At 43.3% G+C, this 18,363-nt stretch overlaps 1 protein-coding gene across 1 annotated transcript in view; it reads right to left on the bottom strand.

The window, feature by feature from the left end:
- MYO1E (myosin IE) overlaps window positions 1-17,678 on the bottom strand; it is a 76,746-nt gene extending 59,068 nt beyond the window's left edge. The window contains 3 exon segments of the mRNA XM_066559106.1: window positions 17,376-17,387; window positions 17,390-17,441; window positions 17,443-17,678. Of these exon segments, the coding sequence (XP_066415203.1) occupies window positions 17,376-17,387; window positions 17,390-17,441; window positions 17,443-17,663 (285 nt within the window). The 5' untranslated portion in view covers window positions 17,664-17,678.
- Between the last annotated feature and the right edge of the window lie 685 nt (window positions 17,679-18,363).

Here is an 18,363-nt window from a genome sequence, read left to right as displayed (position 1 = left end):
CCTAGCATGATCCAGAGCAGGCAGCTCCCAATCCTGACTTGAATCCTGGCATCCCTCACTGAGGCTCAGCAGAATACCAGTCTCTCCATAAACATAGATTTTGCCAAGTGTAATTAACCAGAGGATAATTCTGAATAAAGGAATGTGGTAAAGTCTTTTTTAATAAGTTGCTTGAGGTTGTTTGGGACATAAACAGTGTGTAAACAAAGTTCATAATGAATTATTCAACACCTAAAATACTGAAACTCACTGAGGCTTTCAAAATCAAAATTCTTCTAATTATGAATACACAATTAAAAAAGAACAAAGAATCATGAAATATCCAGATATCTGTAATAACTTGCCAGATTTATTTACATAGTAAAGTTTTGTTGAGAAGAAAACCATTTGCTTCTGCAAAAAGTATTTAGGCCAACTACCAGTTGCAAGACTGCAAGGAAAGACAATTTTGAGGCAGCCTATGTGTTTTTAAGGATAGTGTCCTTCCAAAAAAAAATGTAAAAAAAGGACACAATCTACACATCTTGTTTTCCTCCTTGTCTGCACATTTCAGATACTATCTGAAACCCAATGTTACAGATTCCATCTAATCTGTCCCACTGAAATGAAGGACAATTTGTTCCACACCTTATAGAGCTGGATCTTCAAATATCTTCCAAGATAACCTTACACACAGACAAGAGAGTATCAACAAAACTAAGTCAAATAAGTCCAAATCCAACAACACCAGAGGAACTCCTTACCCAGATTTTTTTTTTAAACAAACAAGGTATGAAGGCTGCCAGCAGCCAAACCAATCTGTGACTGTTTGCTATGCTGCCATGGAGAATACAATTTTTAGTATTTCAAACTCACTCCTTGTTAATAACCCAATTAATGAAAGCTATCAGAATCACCTATGTTAAGGAAAACCTCAGGGTTTTCTCTTTACATTTTTTCAAAATAAAAAAGAACATGATGGCAGGAACTGTTCTTTATTGAAATTTGTTAAGTTGTTTACAAACAACACAAAATAGCCCCTACTGTAGGTTTCTATTGCACTTAAATGCAGAAACATAACCCAAAGCCTTTGTGCACTGGAATGCCTCATCTAGTCTGGCTTTTTAATAGGTAGATGAATAACCCCACTTCACAGCTTCCTATTAAGTTTTTATATGCAGTACTGTAACCTTATTCTAATACTTCAAATGTCTATTGATTTCATTTCAGTTTAACTTACTGAAAAGACTGTTTGGTTTTGGATTGCATTTCTCACATTTTCACACATTAGTGAAGCATTTAGAGGCAGCTGCAAACCAGGAGTGAAGTCAGGCAAAAGCTGTCAGTTCTCAGCCACATCATCTCCTACTGCTCCCATCCTGCCAGGCTGGCAGCACTGTTGGTAAGGGGGGCCCACCGAGGGCACCGTGCTCCACAGCACTCAAGGCACGTGCTGGAAAAGGGAGCCAAGGCACACAAGGAATGCTTTAGCCCTTTTGGTAAATCAGGTGGGATTTGAAGCTCTGAGCAACACAGGTTTGGGAGTCTAATTCCCATTCTCAAAAGCTCTGCTAAAGCCATAGAATTGCAGAATATCCTGAGTTAGAAGGGATCCACAAAAGTCCAGCTCTGTGTATAGAACATTCTAAAGAAGCCCACCATGTGCCTCAGAGTGTTGACAAAACTCTCCTGGAACACTGTCAGGCTGGTGCTGTGACAAGTGCCCTGGGGAGCCGGTTCCAGTGCCCAGCCACCCTCTGGGTAAAGAACCTTTCCCTAATGTCCAAACTAGACCACTCTTGACCCAACTTCAGGCCATTCCCTCAGGCTCTGTCACTGGTCACAAGAGCAAAGAGATCAGTGCCTGCCCGTCCTCTTCCCCTCCCAAGGAGGCTGTACCTGCAGTGAGCTCTCCCCTTGGTCCCCTCCAGCTTGAACAGACCCAGTGCCCTCAGCTGCTCCTCACCATCTTCATGCCCTGCTTTGGACACTCAAACAGCTCAATACTGTGGTGCCCAGAACTGCCCCAGCACTGGGGGTGAGGCTGCCCCAATGCAGAGCAGAGCAGGACAATTCCCCCCCTTGTCCAGCTGGTGATGCTGGGCCTGATGTCCCCAGGACACGCCTGGCCCTCGTGGCTGCCCCCATGTTCAACTCACCATCAGGGAGGGACTCCAGGTCCCTTTCTCCATGGTGCTCATCTCCAGCCTCTCACTCTCCAGTCTGTACATACATCCAGGGTAATCAGCATACTTCAAATTAACCTGAGCACATCACTGAGAAAAGCTTGTTTTCTACAAACCACACACAGCTCTACGTATCATACAGTGAAAAAATACATCACACATCAGGCATGTGTATGATGATCTTCAACCATCCCAGCCATCTGCCTGTGCCTTTTTCTTTCCCCTACAAAACATCCATTTGAATAACTATGTTATGTAGCTAAGCATGTCTCATCCAGTTAATGAAAGCATCTCTTAAAAGCTGTAGATTAAAGAATCAGACTATTAGATAAGCAGATGTGCTTCTGCATACTCCTTTTGCAATGTCTGGCTGCCAGAATAATTTTTTTCCTGCTGAAACACAGCAAGAGGAACAGGAGGCAGCCTGCAGCTATCTTGCTTTGCAATTTGCTCCTGTCAAATCTCAATGTTTAGCAAGGGTTGATCTACATACCACTTGCATGGCAGAGCATCAGGTAAAGCCCAGATTTCTAGAGAACAACAGCAGTAATTTAATCATGGATAAGTCAGTAATTGCCAGTTTAGCAGAAGGGCTGTCAAAAGGGACAAAACCTTGCAAGTGAAGTGTCAGAGGTTTTGGTTATTTGTGGTGGAAAATGGTGCCATATTTTCCAAGTACAAGTTGAGCCCAGTTGTAAGGCAGCTGTATTGCTTCTAGATAGTGTTGACAGCAGGTTCAAAAATGCTCTACATTTTAAATCATTCAGTGACAGCCTGCTTGACAGAAACACTTTCCTGTATCTTCTAACACACACTTGTTGTCTGTGGGCTACAGGCAATACCCAACACCAGCTATTCCACAGATTCCTACCAGAGAGTTATCCTCAGGGATGTTCTGCCTATTTAGTGCTAATGTACCAATTATTGATATCTTTTATTGCACTTTGAAAATTGTCCAACATTTGACAGCAGTAGCTTTAAGGACTACTATGAAGATAAAAGTACTAAGATGACATTCACATAACCATGTTCATGAATTACAAATGTACACGCATTTTCATCTCCATGACCTTACTGCAAAGTACAAAACAGAACTTCTTTGCCTTTATACAACATATTTCATTGCAAGCTTCCCTGTAGTATGTACTGCCAGGAAAATCTGCACTTTAAAAAGGACCAGAAAAATGATCCAATGTTTACACACACCATTGCCTGAGCAAGCCTAAACCTGTTTAGAACTACTAGTAAAAGCATAACTTAGACATCACATTACATCATTACAGATAACATTTATGGGATAAACCCCCAAAATCACTCTGAAAGCTTGTAAAGAAATGAGAATGAAAGGAGCATGTCCTTTGGTATTTGCAGTTGAAGACAAAAGACCCCTGCAAAGGCTTGCTGAGACTTAAAGATTGAGAAGGGAAGGCATGAGAAAGGCAACTGTAGAGGGTGAGAGCTAAGACTAGATTCAGGCAGGTATTTCAAAGCCACATTGCTGATCTGTGGGTAAGAGGACATTTCCTGTATGAGGCTAGAATCACAGAAGGCGTCAGACTGAACCAATTCCATCAGCAATATTAAAGGCTTATAAACAGATGGAAAGAGCACTACTAAGGTAGAGCTGAAGGAGCAGAACTCCACATGGAAATTGGAAGCAGCTTGCCTGGACCAGATGAGGCTCCCACCATCCCCTCTAAGATTTATTTCCCTTATTCTCTGTCCTGTTTGAGAAAGTTGTGTCACTCAGCCTGCTATGGACCAAGTCCCATTTCCCTCACAGGGGGCACAGTGTAGTCTGCACGTATCATCTGCCAAAACCAGCAGAGCATTCCAGCCCTCTCTCACCCTATAGATAATTCAGGCTCCTAGAAGAGCTCCACAACACAATCCATGGTAGCAGTTAGGGACATGCCTGAGATATATTCCCCACTCCATCCTTATTAAAATGACACCAGAACAAAACAACACCCACAGAGTGATCACAAAGGCTCTGCACAGCTTTGGTACTTGGGGAGGCTCTCCCCCATTGTCACACTAGAGACTGGAAGGCAGAACAGGAATAAGGATGCAAAACTCTTAAGTTTTACTACAGCTGTAGTAGTAAATGGATAGAACAACAGAAAAGTACTCCCCCCATCTGCCAGTTCTAATACTTTGTGTCCTGACCTGCCCTGACTTAAAACACCACCTTAAAAAAACCCCAAAAACTAGTTTTATTTATTAGTTTTATTTCTTGAATATATTTCAAAGTCTTCAAAAATACAAAGAAGGAAAAATGAGAGCCTAGGCATCTCATTGAGGTGTGATGCAAAATAAGTAGGTTGGTTCATTTAAATGAGGCTGACTTCTACTCCCCTGAAGAGTTTCAATTGGCCAAGTACAATTCCAAAACAAGCCCTAAAAGGACACAATTAGCTACAGAATGTAGTTTCATTGTTCACTGTATCCTGTCACCAGCCTGAACATAATTTTAGCTACTAAATTTGAGCTGCTTTGTTTTAGCAATCAGATGATATTAATTTCCCCTTTGTTTTTTTTCTTTTCCTGTTTGTACACCTGCACTATCAATGAGCAAACAGCAACAGGATTAGTATTTTAAAGTTAACCAACTACTCCACACCTGTAAAGAGCAGGATTATAAAATATTTTCAAAAGCTTGCAGGAAAAAAAAAAAAAAAACAAAACAAACACCATAACAGCCTTGACTTTTAACTTTTAAGATGTCAGTGTAGTTACCAGGCAAAATAACCTTGAAATAAGAATGTATATTGTCCCGATACACTGTCTGCTTCAGATGTAAAATGAATGACCACAGCCACCTCACCACAGGGAGTTAACATGACAATTACTGACTCTCCACCTACATATTTTGAAGTGCAGACTGGGAAGAACTCCCCAGCGTCTTAAGTGCTTCTAGAACAGTCAAAGTTAATACTGGTATTCTTGGTTTTTGACTGAAGTCTCCCCCCCACTCCCACCCCCCAAGTTGAGAGCCATTTAACCATTTTTGAGTATCAGAGACCCAGTACAAACCACAACCGGTTCGTCACAGTCAAACTGACAAGACCAGTTTTGCTTGTTTTGTCCCTCCCAGTCCCAGACTGGGCTCCAGCCACACTCAGATAAGCCCCCCTCCCCGCAGGGCTGCAGGGTAAAGTTTGTTTACTGCTGCATTTTAAATGTATTCTGGTCTCAGAATAGACCCACAGATGGGACAAGTCCAGTGAAAAAGCCACCTAATGGCCTCAGGTGCAAAAACACCTCAGCCTGCTGCAGCATTGAGAAATTACCTGAACAAAAGAAAACCTGATTTCAGCAGGTGAACACTCTCGAGGTGTGTCAGACTAAATAGCTCTTCATGACTAATTCATTAACTGTGGTAACCACACACTGCTGCGTTACAAACTACCACCTTGGGAACATCCATCACAGCATCCTCAGTGGTTTCTGAAGCACCTGCCCATACTCTAAGGGTACAGCCTGTACTGCCAGTACAGCCCAAACAGACTTGCTTCAGCACTTGTCAACTTTCACACCGTTAAGCCTCTTTTCAGAATAAACAGCTCTTAAATTCCTCTTCCCAAAAGAAGTGCTCAGCTCCGGGAAAAAAACCAGTTGTTCAAGTCTATAAACTTATCCTGTGGCACTGAAACAGGGATTTAAAACTCTGTATTACGTTCTAGTCTTCTGGATCGTTTTCAGACATTCCTTTCTTATTCAGAACTGGAGGGTTTTAGTTCTGTCAAGACTGTGTCCATAAAGGATTCATTTCAGCCATTCTGACACATGCAGCTGAACATATTTAGTCTCAGTTCAAGTATAGACTGCTGCAATTAAGAACAAAAAAAGGTAAATCTTAGTTTGTCTTTTTACTGGTGAATTGCATGGAAGCAGATAAGGTAACCAGCTATTCCAGCACCAAGCAGTGCCTACACTGTCAGTGATTAAAATGCTTTTCTGAAATATATCGTATTTGCTTCTTTCCCAAATAGCTTTAATAGTGACTATTTAAGAAAGCAGATTTAGGGCTTGGGGTTCCCTCCTCACCCCTAAATCTGTACAGAAGATTGAGCCCTTTCCAGTAAAAGTCTCAGAAAAAATACCAAGGAGAAGGTTAGGAGATGCAAGTAAGCTGATGTTCTAAATATTGTTTCCTTTTCCACAGTTAAATATTTAAGTGCTCATTTCACCAAAGTACTCAGTAACACTCACTAATTCCAACTCTTTACAACACAAAATACACCACTACTAATGTGTAGACCAAGGGAAGCTCCACTGGAGAACAAGGATTTGCAACCATGTAAATACAAGTTTTTAGTACTGTGAAGAGTCAGGCCCACCTCTGTTAGGGGCCCCCACGAGTGCCACTGACCGTGACTGTAACTCCAGGCAGAAACTGCACAATGCACAGCCACCAAGGAAATGGACCCCTGAGACTCTGCCAGGATTAAGCCATGGATGGAGGCAGGTTAGATGCCCAGGAACACTGGATTACCTCTCTCCTTTAGGATGTCCATTCTGTCTAGAATACCAAATATGGGAATAAGCAGCCACTGCCCCACTTCCTCTCAAGTGCTCCTAGAATGTACCAAGAATAAAAACACAAACGACAGGAAGAAACCACTGCTGGTCATGAACTTACTCTGCATATTGAGATCAGGTCTCTGTGGACTGGGTGTGCTGGTATTTCAGGCATTAAGAACCCTGGAACCAGAATTCCTATTACCACTAGAAAAGCTTTAACAAACAGCACTCATGGGAGCAGCAGTTAAGACTCCTGTAGCAGTCAGCTGAGTTACTGACACTGGTACTGGCAAACCAAGTACTCCTTTCAACATTAGAACTACCAGTTACCAATAGTGAAATAATGAAACCATTCTCTCTGTGCTGCTGAAGTTCAACCTCTTTGTAGCCTCACATTTCATTACATATTCCTGAGACTGAGGTCAAAGTCACTGGAGGCTACAGGGAACACATATTCTGTGTGCTTGAAGACAGCTTCAAGCTAGATCAGATTAATCTCCTTTATTGTATATACTTTTAAAAATCACAACAGAAGCCATTTCAGTTTTATCAAATCTAAGTTTTGCTGACCACATACCAGAATATATGCTGATTTGTTATTTAAAGCAAGTATCAAATTGAGCAAATTCTTATTTTCTCCAATACACTGAATCTAGTCCTTTACTGCTATGCAGATATTTATTACAGAATGCTGAGAGACAAGAGTGACAATTATAGACAAATATCTAAGCTGTTTAAGAAACCAGGCTCAGTCATTAGAAACAGGTACTCAACGTTATCTCAAGTTTCAGACACTGGATACTCAGGTACTACCAAGTCTTCTTTCACTTGTAGGTACACTTCTGACCTGACTTTCTCTGCTGAAGGCCTATCCCTGCTTTCCTTCTCATCTGAAAACAGTTCACGCTTTGAACTCTGTGGTTGCAACTCAATGCTGAGACAAAAAACAACTAAAGCACAGCAAAACAGCAAAAGCAGTGGCCTCTCCTACAATGAAGTCATTCTGCCCACTCCCAATTCTGCTTCAAATGGAGCTCAAGATTTTGCTCACTAAAGGCCAGACCTCAGCTCAGACCTCCACAGACATACATGGAGCTATAACAGGATCTCATACAGGATTTGTTACAAAACATCCCAGTTCACTTTTTTCCCTGGGTCAAGTCTAACCCTTCTTTAAAAACCATACCAAACAGCACAGTCTGTAGAAGTTACTCCAACCTCTATTTGCTGGCAGTCTCTTCCTCTAATGAGGATCACCAATACAGTCCCTGGTGCCTGGCAGGGCTCTGACCTCTGTTCCTGGCAGGACCTTGCCCTCAGCCACTGGCAAGTTCTGGCCCCTAAATGCCCAAGGGCTGCTGAGTCCCAGCTCAGCTGGGAGGAGAATGTCCCTCCTCACAGCAGCACTGTGTGCCAGTGCCACCAGGGCTCCAGCAAAGGTGGCTGCAGGCAGCTGGGATCAGGAACTCCCAGCTACCGCAGGAAAAAGCAGGAAGAGATGCTTGCAAAGCCAACAGCCACAGCAGAGCAAACAATGGCCAGCAGTCTGGGTACAGCTCAGGATAGAATTGGGCATTTTTAGCTCTTCTCCAATTTTTTAGCAGGTTTACACTGCTCCTCCATAGCAGGAGGCACATGCTTCCCCTCCACCAGGGCCAATCAATTCCAAAAAGGCACCTTACCTCAGTCTACTCAAGTCCTGCAGGATACACAAAAAATCAGCCAGGATCCCCTCAAAAACTGAACACACAAATTGCCCTACTCTGAGAAGCTATTTTTGCTTTTCCACTGCAAAGACCGGAATGTTTTTGTAGGAAACTTTGGTTTGCTGAACCTAGCAATTACTAACCAATATAGCGGTTCCCAGTGCATACTTGAGGGGAAGCACTGAAAAAGGCTTTGGAGACTACCAACAACAGAGCATCAAGTCCTGGAAACATGACTGCAAGTAAGGCACAGTTTTTAAGTGGAGAAAATAAATCCAGCTGAAGTGATTCTGTTCTTAGTGGATGTACTATATTTGCATTGGCCAACTCAAATATTTGTTTTCTTGGATTCAGCCAATTCAGAATTCAAGAACAAATCAAGTTTAGAAGGGAAGTGGAATATTTCATGCTACAGAAGCTACATGTAACAAAATCATGCTTAGTCATATATCAGCTTTCACTGTAGCAAATTTTTTAATTCAAATTATGGTAGGAGAGATATCAGAAGTTTCCTGACAGAAGTAGTGTATTAATTTAACCTGCTCTCATAAAAATTACACTATCAAGAATCAACAAAAAATACAGAAGTATGATAAAAGGGTCTAATATAACTATGGATTCCCATGACTCATTATTTTTTCCTAGATGATTGCATCCTATCATTGATTCCTTCAAAAACAATCTATATTTAGCTATACAGCAGAAATAATTACACAAAATCCATGTTTCTTTTGCCTTATCAGAAGATACCATAGATTTATCTACTACTTCAGACTATGTAGACAGCTTATACCTCTGTGCTCTAAAAGCAAGAATGGGTGGGCTTGTAGCTTTATATCCTTTCTGGAATGAATCTAACCACATTTTTAATTCCCCATTTAATTTACCTGTAGTATGACTGTTTTCAGTTACTGTTATAAATACTTTTGCACATTTCTCTTTCTTTAGGTATGTACTGAATACAGGTGGGCATCAGTACAGGAAAACAAATTCTTTCAGAATTAATAAACAGACAAAACAAACGCTCCTCAAATACTGAAAGAATAAACAAATACTTAAAAGTATGCACTTGCTTTGAGTCCCATGAAATAGTTTTTAAGATTAGGTTTAACAAAAGTTCTCCTTCAATATGCCTCATGTTAGCAAAAGAAGTATTTTTTGGTTCATACATCAAAACACCTGCAGTAAGTCCAAAACCCAAGCGATCAGGAGGTGAACAGTGTGTGCCAGAAGCAGCACAGCAGCTCAAAGATGTTCACAATATCCAGGTAAACTTCTGCCCTCGGAATGTTCCTGCTACCCCTCAGAGCAGCAGCACTTCCACACCAAAGAGCTACCAGAGAGCCCAGGGACTCCAAATGCGCTGGCAGCGTAAAGCACACTCTGCATCTGCACACTTCTTCACAAAGCTGTGAATAACACAGGGTTGGAAGTTATTGCAAAAGCAAATTTGGAAGCACTTAGGCATTTGTGCAGACTTGTATCCTTCAAGGCAGGAAAAAAAACCAAACCAAAACAAGATGAGACAAGTTCTTGACTACTGCTTGGCACTGCAAATACATTACTAACAAGAGGTTCCAATTTCCATCTTTCTGTATTTGTGCTATTAGCAATATCCAACTCAAAGCACAGGAAAAGACATCAATCACTGCAAAAGATAGCAGTGTGCATTGGTAAACTGCCTAGAATTAAAGCCTCACAAATGTTGTGGAATGTCAGACTGAAAACAGAAGACTGTCCTAGGGTGCAAGATCAAACACCAGGCAGCATATTTTATAAGACACAAGCAGGAAAGACTTTAAAGCTGTTGAAAACATTGTGCTGGCTTTTGAGGGTATCAGGCTGCATTGTTCAGACTTGAGTATGACTTCAACACTTAAATTAGACAAGGCTGACCAAGAAGTGGTTACAAACTCAGGCTCAGCTGATGACAGTGATTCAGTGAGTGGTTCTGAGCTGGCACAGAAAAAAAGCCCCACACTTCCTGTACAGGGACAAGTGCAGCAAGTCACTACGAGACTGCTAATCCTCTTTGAAGGATGCCAACCAAAACCTCTAATTTAGACTTCAGATTGCTGAAAAAAGCATGAAAATAGCTTCTAGAAGCACATGTTTTTGCATAAACTATTTATGTCCCCTTTTTTTGAAGGAGTCTAAAGAAAAACATCTATTATCACTCCATCCCAAAGCCACTGCACTGATCCCCTGAAAGCCAGAAGTGGCTTTCACCAGACACTTCTGGAAGCTGAAAAATCACACACATGACAGCAGAGCACCAGACCTATTTTATAATCCTTTTGACACTTCCAGGACACTGTTGATCAGACGTATACTCAAGATCTGCTAATATCTGGCTTTAACTTTCAAGTTCACATTTAGTAAGTTATGTTAATAGATAAGCCTTTGTACTTTAAAAGCACTTGTAAGTAGGCTTCCCAATAGGCATCACTTCTGATAGCTCTGACTCATGCTCCAATTGCCAACACTGCTTTCCTTGTCAGCTCTTACATTTCTTTTGATTAAAGAAGTATTTTCAGTTTCAACTTAAAAAAATTAAATTCAGAATTTTGTAAAAATTACACTTTATAATTTATGAACCCAATCCATGAATGGTTTTAGTATCAATTAAATGCTGCTGTGTCTTTGGAAAAAAACCTTGACCATCCTTCTTCCTAGGCTGTTTACATTACAGAATCTTGGGTTTAGATGCACTTCCTTGTGTAGAGGACACCATCAAACCCCAAATCCATTTACACATTTATTTGAAGCATATTCAACAGAAGGGGCAGAAAACACCTGTGAGGTTCAGTGTGTGGAAAAGCTGTAGACCAAGACACCTTTTCTGATCACAGCAATGACTCAGTCAAGCAGAGAGAACAGATCCCATGCACTGCCAGGACTTGACTGCACACCTGGCGTCCCCAGGGGGTAGTCACAGCTCTGAAGTGAGGGAGGAAAGCAGTAGGTGGAGGATAGGAAAGCTAGAAGATGAGGATGAGTCAGGAGGAGTGACAACCGTACTTCCTGGGCAGGACAGTAACTGGCATCTCAGGAATGTGGGGAAGGGAGTAGGAGATGGGAAAGTCTGAATCGAGCCCAGGAAGGTCTGACTAAATTACAGTTCCTCACACCCAAGCTGCCCCAGGAGTACCACGGGGGACTGAGGTGAACGTCTGAGCAAGTCCTAAGAGACAGCTCTCAGTTCTCATTTGAAGAGAGAAAATTCCTGTTTACTTCCTGCCATATTTCTCTGATGTTTACAAATACTTTTACAGCCATAGTAGAAATGATAAAAGCCAAACAACACACTACAGCTATCCAGAGTCCTCTGACTTCAGCAGTTCCAAAAGTCAGCAGGCACCCCATACACCTGGAACACTTCTCCATACAAAGCAGTACAAAAATCCACTTCAATCAGAGTTGAAAACAATGCTGGTCAATTGCTAGTGACCAGCATCAACCAGAGAAGCTCCTTGGCAGACCATAGGTAGTGAAGAAGTGAACGGCCTCCAACAGATGAGAAAATGTGTGAGAGAACCTTTATATGATTTTCCCTGAAATTTTAGCCTTTTGTGCTGAGGTAAACTTTCCTGCTTATATTAATGGGGAGAGTTTAGATAGTACAAAGTGGCTTGATTCAAAGAGCTACCAGTAATGCAAGCCAATCCTTTCTTACCAAAGCCTATTCCTGGATTTCTGTGCTTGCAGAGGAACTGAAATATTTTCCAAATCCTTATTTTTGTAGCACACACATAAACACACTCCTCCCAGTTCCAAAAACTGCTTCAATTTTACTGCTTCTAGTCTAGCACGGTTAACTCCCAGAACAAAACCCTTGTTAATTAGGTGCAAAATCCCCTTCTAACACAGTTCTTAATGCCTTTCAGTAGCCACACACCACCTACATCTGGAATGCAGCTTCTTAAAAAAAGCAGACTGAAGGATTGCATTACAAGAGTGCTCTACTAAACTGAAAAGGAAAGCAGATGAATTTATCATTTATAAGCCATTTATTGCGGCAATAACTAGAACCAAAGGGTAAACAAAAGCCTGACAACTTGCAGGCCAGTCCCAGGCTGGTCTCCATCAGCAGAACTACAATAACCTGTGTCAGAACTCTTCAGGCAACTACAGGAAACTCACTCCCAGGGTTAGCCTGGCAAAGTAAAAGCTAGGAGCCCAAGAGGGAAAAAGACACCTATCTTTTTGCTCCCTTCCTCATCACAACATGCAGCAACTAAGTTAGGCTTTATTAATACAAAGGATTCTTCTGGGACTCTGAAGATGTTTATTTACACGTTCTATACGTTAGTATCATTAATGCATACATGCAGACTATATTAGAATACAAATCCAAACACACAGGAATTTCATAATCCTGATGCTGAAATAAGAAATACTAAAACTTTTATTCTTTATAATGTATCTTGGATACAGCAAGATATGACTATTTAGATCAATGACAATTTTTGACTAACTCCTGCAACTGAAAAGAGAATATACTGGTATTTATGAAGTCAAATTAATTTAAATTACTACAAAAGATGATAATAACAGTTCTGTAAAGAGACGTACAACTTTTTACTGTTTTGAGCAATGTAGCAAGCATACTTTCCATATTAAGATGGGAACACTACTAAGATTTTACTGAAAACTCATAAAAGTTTAACATTCCATGTGCTAACCATGACAAAACTCATTTTAACTTCACCCATGCCACATGTGCAGCAATGCCTTAAGAACAAGGCAGTGAGACTGGTGAATGTTATTCCTTAAAGTTAAGAAAAAGTGGATGCAAATAATTTGTTTAAACTACTAATAGCATTGCCACCCCATTTCCATCACAAGTTGTTATGTATGTAGAACAGAAAAAAACATATCTGGGAGGCAAAAGAGTTGATGAGAAAATTAGTCAAGATCTACATACATACACAATCACAGGTTCAGTTTCCAGCTGCAAAAGTTGTATTTGAGTAACATTCTGCATACATTAGTGTCTTCTGAAAAATGCTCTAACATACACAGTATATCCATAATCATTCTAGAGGTCTAAACTAGAAACAAAAACAAGCAGGCACACAATGCAAGCCTAAACAAAACACATCAAATGCTACTGTGTTTTAGTATATTTTATATATAAGCCAGAAAGAAACATCATCCAGCTGAAGATTTTCCATTAATGCACCTCTAGACATAACGCAAAGCACATGCTGTTACCCTCCCTAGTATTGCACACTTGGCAGAAAGCAAGGTTTGAGCTGAGGCTACTGTCTGCAGCACCAGACAGAAAAGCACCCTTCACATACAGAAGCATCACTGTCTTGCCTGTGACTTCCCTGCAGGAAAAAAAGACTTAATGGAGTATAAGGTCCCGGTTCCCATCACACATTCACTATTTCAGAACTGAATCCTAAAGGCCAGCAAGTCCCCTCAGGCTAATCCAGTCAGTCATTTCTGCAGACTTTCATGGGCACTACATGGAATCAAGACATCCTCAGCTTCTTGCTGGACTGGGCTATAAACATCTGCCCTCTTCTGATGCCAAACTGCTATAAAAATGTTTCCTTTTAAAAATCAGCCTTCCGTCCTTGCTGAAGAGATGGAACCACAAAGACACCAAGTACACCCAGATAAAATGTACATACTGACTGCAGTGTTACAGAAAATTGCTTAGCACTGAAATACTGGTTAAAGGTAACATAGAAACACATCGGGTTTTTTAACCTAAGTATATTGGACAACCCTGGTTTGCTCAACAACTTGTGAGCTAATCCAGACACTGCTTTCTCTTGAGAGCTTTCCCTTCTCTGCCCAACAAATTGGTACAAAACCTCGGCAGAAGTTCTCTGGAACAGAGATTATGCAAAAGCAGGCAAAGTTGATCACTGATGGGTTGTTGTTGGAGTGGAGCATTTATTTGATTTTTGTGGTCGGCTTATTTTCTAAATATAGCAGCAGTTTATGTCTTAGAGAACATACTTGCTGATTGACATTCAAAGTTTTATCTTTAGAAGAGTCAAAGCCAGCTGACAGTACTCAGGGGAACAATCTCTCCCTGAAGACTAAAGAGCTACTTTAAATCAAAGGTCCAAGATAATTTTTGTAATGTGATACAGATTCTCTATCCAATTCCAGATCCTCCAATGCATCTCCATGAACTACCCCATAACATGAAGGTTCTAATTCACAGTATAACATAACATAGCATAAAGTTCAGCAGACTTTCCTGCTTCCCTTTCAAGCATGTTCCAGCTTAGTTTCACCATGAGGCTTCCTGAATATTATGGATAGAGTCCTTCACTGGAGTGGGACTACTTGGCACTGACAAAATACCCAGTTTTTGAAGACTTAAAAGCTTCAGCTAAGCTGTTAGAGGCTTTGAGGATTTTTTATTTTGAATTTAAAACACTGAAACACAAAGTGGATGCATTTCAAGAGAAAAATTTCAAGATGCCAGATGTTCCTTAGTCTTGTCAGTTTTACTACAGTTTTGCCCCTCTGTTGCTCATTCCCACCTTGTACTGCCACGTACAGCCATGGAACAGCTCACCCATTCCATGCTGGCAGATCTCCTCCTCTAACCACCCTGTTAACGTAACACATCTATCTATCTGGATTAAAAATAAACCAGCCAAAGGAGCAGACATGTTGCTAAGTGCAGGGAGCTTTGCAGGGTGCCAGGTGAGCTGGGCGGGGCAGTGCACCATGGCAGGGAGTGGCCAAGGCACCAGGGACAGAGCAGTGACACTGGGATCTGCTTTGCTCGGTCAGATGGCCCCAGAAGCACCGAGAGCACCTGGTGTCACTCAGTGGCAACTCAGCACCCTGCACCGGGGACCCTGTCAAACAGGAAAGGGTCACTCTGAGGTCTACAGTGAAGAAGAGATGGCAGAAAAGACTCGATTTAGAAAACACAAAACACTTGCAACACTCAGCTTCTTTCACCCTTCAGACATCAAAACTGTTAAGACAAAAATAAGGGGAATAATGTGAGTTTTTTATACCGCACAGAGAATGGGTATAAAGTTTCAGGATATTAGTAGCATGATTCATGTTCATCAGCAGTCATTCTAAGTCCTGCCAGGCAATCCTTCTGCCAACTAAGTTACAAAATACTACCTTCTAATGACTATCAAACAATGGTTTAGGCAAAATTATTTGGAAAAGCAGCTCTTTCAAAAACATTATTTTCTAGTTTTGTTGTAATAATTACTTACCAATAATCTAAAAATGCAATTCATATAATTTTGAGGTATCACAGTGAAAAAGTACTTTTAAGTATTAAATTAAAAGCTAGGGAATAACTGTCTGAATACACCCCTACAAAGTGTATCTTGTGGAAGAAAGTAATTACCTTATTTTGATAAAGTAAATCTCACGGAGTATGCTGCCAGTTAGTTATGTGTATTTACAGAAAATGATTAAAACATTTCATTAAAAAGGAATGAATGGACCCCACAGCAGATCAACTAATACACTGATTTCAAAGTATTACTGGTAACAGGCAGACACACCTGAGGCACCTGCAACAAAGACTTCCAACCCCATTTAACATGCCAGCAGTGTAAGCAATGACCCAGTCTCCGCCAAGGAGCCCATTTGTGCCACAGGTGTCTGTGACACAGCAGGTACTTGAGGAGCAAAGATTAAGTCTAACGAGTTGATCTGAATCACCTGGCAAAACAATCAGCCCCCAGGGAAGACAAGCACCTATCTTATTCAAAGCTCCTTACCAAAACCAAGTTTTTAAGAGATAGTTGGTATCATTATCCCTGACTTCAAGAGAAGTTTTAGTTTCCTAACTTCTGCAATACTTTATTTAAAGCAAAGATCTTGCTCCACATAGATGTAACCAGGTCCAACTTCACTTGCCTCAGGAAGTCAAAGCAGAGGCAATGGCAATAAGAAAGACATCCTTGAAAAGGTATTCGGAGTGAAGCTTTGAATACACAAGAACTAGGTTGGTCAGTCTAGTTTAAATCTCAACCTTAGTTAAGCTTTAGCAAAAATAGTGCAAAAGTTTTTCAAGTATCTTAACACTCAGATCTTTAGTACTCTGCTTTAGAACAGAGTAAATTTTTAAGTAAATTACTTGTTTAAAAGTTATGGATTTTAGCCTAGTTTATTACCACATAGGATTCTTCACTACTTGTTCTTAGCTCTTGTGTAACAGGTAGACATAATCGTTATTTGGGTTACCTCAGGATGAAAGCTATTATCAATCATCAGGAGGCAATTACTAAAGGCGAAGCAGGTTCACCTGCGAACCTCAGTTTTCCCTCAGTCCAGCACCGAAGATGTTTTCCTGACATCGCATCCCCTCATGACACCCAGCAGCGCACAGCCCAGCAGCGGCGGTGCCCAGCTCCCGGGTTCGGGAGCCGCCTTTGCAGCACACCTGAGAGCTCCCGCCGCCGGACCGGGCACCGGAGCGACCCCGGCACGGCGGCAGCGCCGGGCACCGCAGGGCCGGGCTGCGGCTCTGTCCGCCGAGAGCCCTCGGCCAGCGCCCTCTGAACCAGAGGCGTCACCTGTTGTTGTACTGCTCCCGTCCCCCTGCCAGGGGACTGCTCCTACCGAGGACACCAACATCCAAAACCTTCCGAAGCCAAGCGGCGGGAGAGGGCGGCACCCGCGGCTCGCGCTCCACAGGCGGCGCCGGCCCTGCCCGCGCCCCGCGATGGGACAAGCGGGTTCGGGACGAGACTGAAGGCACCGACCCGGGTCTGCAGGGCCGGCAGCCGCTGGCCCTCGCCAAGTGCCTGGCATGGCCCGGCTTCCACAGGCCGGCGCTGTTACACAACCGCTCCCTGGCCAGGAGCGGGACACGGAGCGCTGCCGCGGCCCCTTCCCGGCACCGCGCGAGGGGACGCAGGGGGACACGACAGCCGCCCTCCCGCCGCCCCTGCCCCGCGGGCCCCGGCCCCGCCACAGCTGCCCCGGCCCCGCTCGGCCCCCTGCCGAGCTGTCCGCTCACCATCGCTGCTCCTCGGCGCTGTGCTGCCCGCGGCTCTGCCCAGACACGCCGGCGCCCCGGGACGGAGGGACGGGCGGAGGGGAGGGGGCAGCAGCTCCGCCCTCCCCGCGCGCGCAGCTCCCGGCGGGGCGGGGCCGGGCGGGCAGCGGCGCGGTGCAGGGGCCGGCGGCGCACTGTGAGGGCCGGAGGGGGCGAGGGGCCGGCACCGGGGCTGCCCCGCGCCGCCGATGTGTCCATAAATGGAGAACTCGCCACGGCGCAGCCAATGGCCGCACGCCGGGACGTCATTCCCTGAGGGAATCCCGGAGCGCGGGGTTCGCCCGCTCCGGCCCAGGGCCCGGACGGCCGCTGCTCCTGGAGCGCCCCGGGATGAGCACCGGGAGAAGCACGAGGATGAGCTCCCCCTCACAGCGCTGACACGCCTTCAGCCGGCGGGAGCGGCCGGACCCCCGCAAGCGTGCTGCGTGCACTGCCCTCCTCCCTCGTACCCACAGAGCTAAGGTGCTGCTGTCCCTGGAAACACTGGGAAGGAAGCACGATGCATCTTGTCACCGGGGGGACGCTGAAACAATCCCTGCAGGCATCTCACAGAGGCGGAACAGCCCAGGCGCCTGCAGGCAGCCGGCATCTACTGCACGATGCTCAGCTCGTTCTGACCACAACACAACCAGCACAACTTCAGGGGCTGCGCTTTCTAAGCGATCAAACCAATAAACCCGCCCGAAGCTGGCTACTGTAGTTCTGTTAGCAAACGTTTCACCTCAGGCTTGAAGCCCTGCTGTTTGCTCTAATGGATTTCTAATGCCACTTCTAAGCCAGAATATAAATAAAATGGAAACAACATAATGTAACAATCATAACAACAGCCAGCCCCCGAGTCGTATGTTGATACTGCTTCCAAACCACTTTGAAAACCACTTAGAATGGGTAAAGATCCTGGGTTTCATCAATAGATTGCACCGGGATTTAGTTTATTTCTGATTAAAAA

Source organism: Molothrus aeneus, chromosome 13, assembly GCF_037042795.1.
Source record: "Molothrus aeneus isolate 106 chromosome 13, BPBGC_Maene_1.0, whole genome shotgun sequence".
Classification (NCBI taxonomy): Eukaryota; Metazoa; Chordata; class Aves; order Passeriformes; family Icteridae; genus Molothrus; species Molothrus aeneus.
The sequence above is the reverse complement of the archived record's forward strand: the minus strand, read 5'-3'. Positions and strand labels throughout refer to the sequence as shown.